General features: G+C 35.1%; 1 protein-coding gene across 3 annotated transcripts; it reads right to left on the bottom strand.

The window, feature by feature from the left end:
• Nucleotides 1-1887: 1887 nt before the first annotated feature.
• On the bottom strand, nucleotides 1888-4583 carry LOC310740049 (uncharacterized protein). Of its 3 annotated transcripts, none has more exons than XM_083566452.1 (6): nucleotides 4525-4583; nucleotides 4343-4491; nucleotides 3748-4083; nucleotides 3200-3439; nucleotides 2302-2415; nucleotides 1888-2129 (listed from the first exon to the last, which is right to left on the bottom strand). In XM_083566452.1, exons 2-6 carry the CDS (start codon nucleotides 4392-4394, stop codon nucleotides 2113-2115), a joined length of 759 nt encoding a protein of 252 aa, XP_083422578.1. In that variant the 5' UTR covers nucleotides 4395-4491; nucleotides 4525-4583; the 3' UTR covers nucleotides 1888-2112. The 3 variants fall into 3 exon arrangements, with proteins under 3 accessions (XP_083422578.1, XP_083422579.1, XP_083422580.1); XM_083566453.1 differs by having other exon boundaries at nucleotides 4343-4483; nucleotides 4525-4565; XM_083566454.1 differs by lacking the exon at nucleotides 3748-4083.
• Between the last annotated feature and the right edge of the window lie 656 nt (nucleotides 4584-5239).

The following is a 5239-nucleotide window of genomic DNA, read 5'->3' as shown; positions in this document are numbered from 1 at the left end:
TTATTATTTTGCACCCTGTTACACTGCTTTATTCATACAGCTGTTATTTATGTTTGTCTATCACTACTACTTGAATGTATTGCACCTATTTTACCCTTCGACACTCCGAAAACATCATGTATTCTCTCATGTATGGCCACGTGACCATTTACTGCATAGTAAATATTTTGATCTCAACACAGACACAATCTGCCATCTATTAAAACAGTGTGCAGCAAGTATGAGTTGGGATAACACATATGTAACATTCTTTAATTTAGGTTCAATACATATGCATGGGTTAAACAAAAGTACTGAGGAATCATTCCAAAGTGAAAGTATTGATAAATTCGCCTCAATTGAAGGTCGAAGTATTCAGTATACAACCGAAAATCTACTGAACTTAACTGGTATAAATGCCACCACCAGGGGGCAGGATAACAGCCATGGAATTTATTTGTGTGTGTCAGCATGTTTATTTCTTTAGAATTTGTATCATAGATTTCACATTTTGAATGATTTTTACATCCCACGTACAATCAGTCCTTTATAAAGAGCATCACACATATGAAACTCTATGACTTGAGTTCACTTCCACCCAAAGAATCTGTCATGATTTTTTATACTGGGTTTATATTTTGTTATAGTAAATTTCCCACTTATCCTAGTGTTTTTTATATGATGGTAAATGTGAATAAGTAGTTATGCTTTGTAGTTTAATTAATGCCCCTTTGTTTTTTTTCAATTTTTGACAGATTTAGCGATATACTTATATATAAAAGTTATGAGCAATTCTTCCAACAATATAAGACTTTTTAAAACAAGAATCTCTCTCTCTCTCTCTCTCTCTCTCTCTCTCTCTCTCTCTCTCTCAGTGACAGTGACTTGTCTTTCTTTTGCCCAATTCATCCTGACACCCTACCTCTGGAGCTCTATTCAGTTGGAGACCACTCTGTGCATTTAGAGATGGTTCTTCCTCATCCATCCATTAAATTACTCAGCAACTTTAAGAGCTTTGAGGATGGATTTGAACTGTAATTAATAGCAACAGTCTACCACAATGGTTTAAGATTGTTACAACCACAGGTTGTATGAACAGTTCTGTATTTACGCACATTTTAACAAGGATGGACCTGTAATGAATGGACCTTCGACGCCACCCAGATGAGGAGGGTTTCCCTTTTGAGTCTGGTTCCTCTCAAGGTCTTCATCATGCCATATCATGGAGATTTTTCTTGCCCCAGTCAACACTGCCCCACTCATTAAGGATTAACCTACAGTTATAAATTATGCACTCTTTAATACAATGAACTATATATAACTGCTTTATCTCTTTAAATGTGCTTTAAGACAACGTACATTGTTAAAAGTGCTCTACATATAAAAAATAATTGAATTGAATCTTTTTAGCAGATATTCTTCAATATTTCCATATATATTTTTTAATTTACAGAATCCTGGACCCAAATGATCTGTCTATTGGTAAACTCAGTCACTATGTAACCCCTTTGAAACACACCATATGACATTTTCCATAAAACATGTAGATTAGTTTCTATAAGTCAATTCCTTTACATACCATGAGTGCAAAACCCTACAGGTACATTCTATATAAAATATGTCTCCAAAAACAATTCTTGAGGACACTGTAAAATATAAACTTAACCTACTACATTTGTAAACAACTTATGTTTAATTTCCACAATGAGTTCACTGAAGTGGCAGCAAAATCATGCTGCTTTTCCTCCCACCGTGAAAGGAACCTTCTTCTGGACTGATCTTGTAAACTCAAATCATATGTACAAAGTTACAGGTAGAAGGACAGTTGAAGAGGCTTCAATTCAAACTTGTCTCAACAAGGAACACAATTTCCATAAAAACATTGTTGGCATTGTAACAACAGCATTAATTCATCACATTATCTTTATTTGAATAACAAAGCATGACTGAAACAATGTAGTATTAAACTCCAAGGACCTCCAATAATCTGTTTAATTTTGGGACAAGCATAGCTGAAATTTTGTTCCACGTAAACCATATGTGGTTGATGCTTATACTTTTCTGTCGTTTCATGTAGATGACTGGTCTGGAGGAGAGCAACACTGAACTGCTCCTACTGTTCCTGATCCAAGTTTACAGAGCCTCCTGATCTGTGGAAGGAAATGACACTCATGCAATCATTACAATGACAACCCCATGGAAGCTTTGGACATTTAAAGTTCTTGATGCACATGATCTTTCTGAAAATTTTAACAGAATAGTGTGAACTTCAATATGGGATTTTGTGCTTATTTTCTAAGCTAGTAAAAACTAAGGTCTTACTCTCAGATGTTCTCTGTTTCCTGTAGATTCTAGTATAGATATAAAATGCTCCCATTAACAGTGACAGCAGGATGATGACTTCAAAAAGCCACACAGACACAAACACACTGAAACCTAAAAAAGAAATGAAGAGAGTTTGAATTAAACCAAGATTCCAAATTCTTTCACTTACCCGTTGTTTTTTCTGCCTTCTTCACAAATTGCACTTGTTAAGGCAAAACCCTTTCACTTCTTTTATCACAATACTGAAATGTTCCAAATCCATGTCTTTATTTTGATCACCTGATATTAGTATCCTACTCTCCATTTACACAGAAGTCTGTCTGTCTACTATAAAACAAATTCTCCATTTCATACATTTAAGGACATCGGGGAACTGCAGGAACTGAGGGACTTATCTGTTGTGGACTGTGTGAAAAAAGTTATATTAAGTGAATTGTCTATGGTTTGTAGCACAATACTGAAATCAAGGTTATGCTGAAGAATAAAATAAAATGATGGGTTCGATATTTGCAATGCTAGAAATGCATGTTTGACTTGCAACTGACTTGCAAAAGTGAAAACCACTCACTCATGCAATGTCCTGTTGTGTCTCATTCAGTCTATTCAAGTTGATCAGTTTGCTTTCTATTCATATCTGTCTATGTACCTGATTTAAACACTGTCTATTCCAAATGAATGTGTATTATAATGTATGTATGCAATTATGGACAATGCATTTCCAGTGATAATGTTTTTTTTTTACCTTAAATTTTAATAAGCACAATTTGTTTTTACAATCTCTTGCATTATCTTTTCCTATTGTCATTTTTTCCATAATGATACTGTGTTCATGAAAATAATACAGTATTTAGTATTTAAAGTATCTAAAGTATCTAAAGTATTTACCAAGACTCACCAAGACAGGGGTGGAGTTCTGCAGAATTTTCTGCCCTACTGACGTTATTTTCTACATGGCAGGTGATGTTTCCTTGGTTTTGGTCCAACAGGAAAGTGCTGTTCCCAGCCTCGAGTTGAATAACAGGGCTTAAATCAGTAGACAAGCGAAAGCGAAGGTTGTCACCATCAGCAGAACAGTACGTTTTTCTTATCCCAGGGGACAAGCAGCTGTATGACACTTTCACTGAGGACACCTCGGCTGTAGATTAAAGATACACACATCAGGATGGATTCTTACAGTGGCCCTTAAGTGCCAAACACATTTATAAACCAATAGCAAAGAACAAATGAGAAACACCTCAAGATTAGGTTAAAACAGTAGAAGGTGGTCCTGATTATGCTGATAGGATGTGGCATGTGAATATCACAAACTAAAAGAATCTGTCTGTATTCTAGTCATAAATTGTTAGATTATAAAATGAAAAGTTTTATACAGTACAATTGTCAAATAACCTGCCAATGTTGTAGTGTGCTGTGTGATGTGATTAGAAGTGGTGGTTGTCTTACCTTCAACATTCAGCTGGAGACTATAGAACATTTTAACATTATCATCTGCATCATTGATGAGAAGAGTGTATTTTCCAGAGTCATACATTTCTGCACTGCTTAGTATCATAGTTTTATTGTTATTCACAAATTGCCATCTTGGGAAATATATTTTTGTTGCGTTACTTAGTTTTTTTTTATAGTTTAAAATTAAACGATTGCTTGATGTATTGCTGCTCAGTAGTAGACCAAACGAATCCTCCTTAATCAATTGCAAGTGCAGTTGTTGTCCCAGAGCTACGTAACACTGATTAATCTCTTTAAATCTACAGACAACAGGATCCATGAACAACAAACCTGGAGAAAATTTAAAGATTTCTCATTTAATCATCACACCATATCACAGAGTCACCTAAAAACCACTTGCAGTTATTTTGATGAACATTATATATATAATATTACTATGCAATATAAATATATGATATTCGTTATGATATTATGAGCTATTATACATATTTACTTTTTTTTTGCCCAAACAAGCGGATAAATGCATATTTTTTATCTTGTTGATTCCATGAGGCATTAACTGTTTCGAGCAATTTCAGAGGAAACCTACCCATGGCACCTCCTGTGAACATCCAGATCCCAAAGATGACTTGTATTCTCATTTTTTCGACAGAACAATTCACAGAACTCCCTTTTTTTCTCTCTCTTTCTCTCTCTCTCTCTTTCTCTCTCTCTCTCTCTCTCTCTCTCTCTCTCTCTCTCTCTCTCTCTCTCTCTCTCTTTTGTGATAACTAACTTCAGAGGTAAAATAAGGCTCACTGTATATCAATGAAATTTCTTTACTGAAAATTAAAGGAAGTATCAAACTTTGCTGATGTTATAACCCATCCTCTAACCCATCCTCACACCCATCCTCTACACAGAAGACTATGTAAAAGGAAAAGGTGCTGTTGACCTGTAACTGACTCATCACTTAAACATTTAGCATCATTGTGGTTTGGATGATTTATGTAACCCTTATCTCCATCCCACTTATGTGGACAGTTAAGAGATAAGCAGCTCAACAGATCACTATGGTTTCATCACAAATGAGGTTGAAAGTTAACTGCTATAGTTATGACTACAGTCTATACACAGACATACTGTGCCGCAGGACCATTCAGTACCTCAGATGTTTATGTAGTTTACAATAGACACAATAGAGGTGATGTGGTCAAATGTAAGAAAAAGCTCTGCCCCATGTTTAATCTTTGAGGTTTGTTATTTGAGGTACCAACAAATAATCTACACCTTTTTCCCTAAAGTATGCATGGGTATCCTAAAAGACCAAAAGTTTGCACACTGTGCTGCAGGACCATTCAATACCTTATATGTTTATGTAATATTTTATAAACAATGCAAAATCTTTGCAGTAAATGTAAAATAGGCACGATATAGGTGATGTGGGCAAATCCTTTAGTTCTAGTAACATTTGGTTCTCTTTCATCATCTCATGTTCTAGATCCAC

This window comes from Silurus aristotelis (genome assembly GCF_946808225.1).
Source record: "Silurus aristotelis genome assembly, chromosome: 17".
Lineage (NCBI taxonomy): Eukaryota > Metazoa > Chordata > Actinopteri > Siluriformes > Siluridae > Silurus > Silurus aristotelis.
The sequence above is the reverse complement of the archived record's forward strand: the minus strand, read 5'-3'. Positions and strand labels throughout refer to the sequence as shown.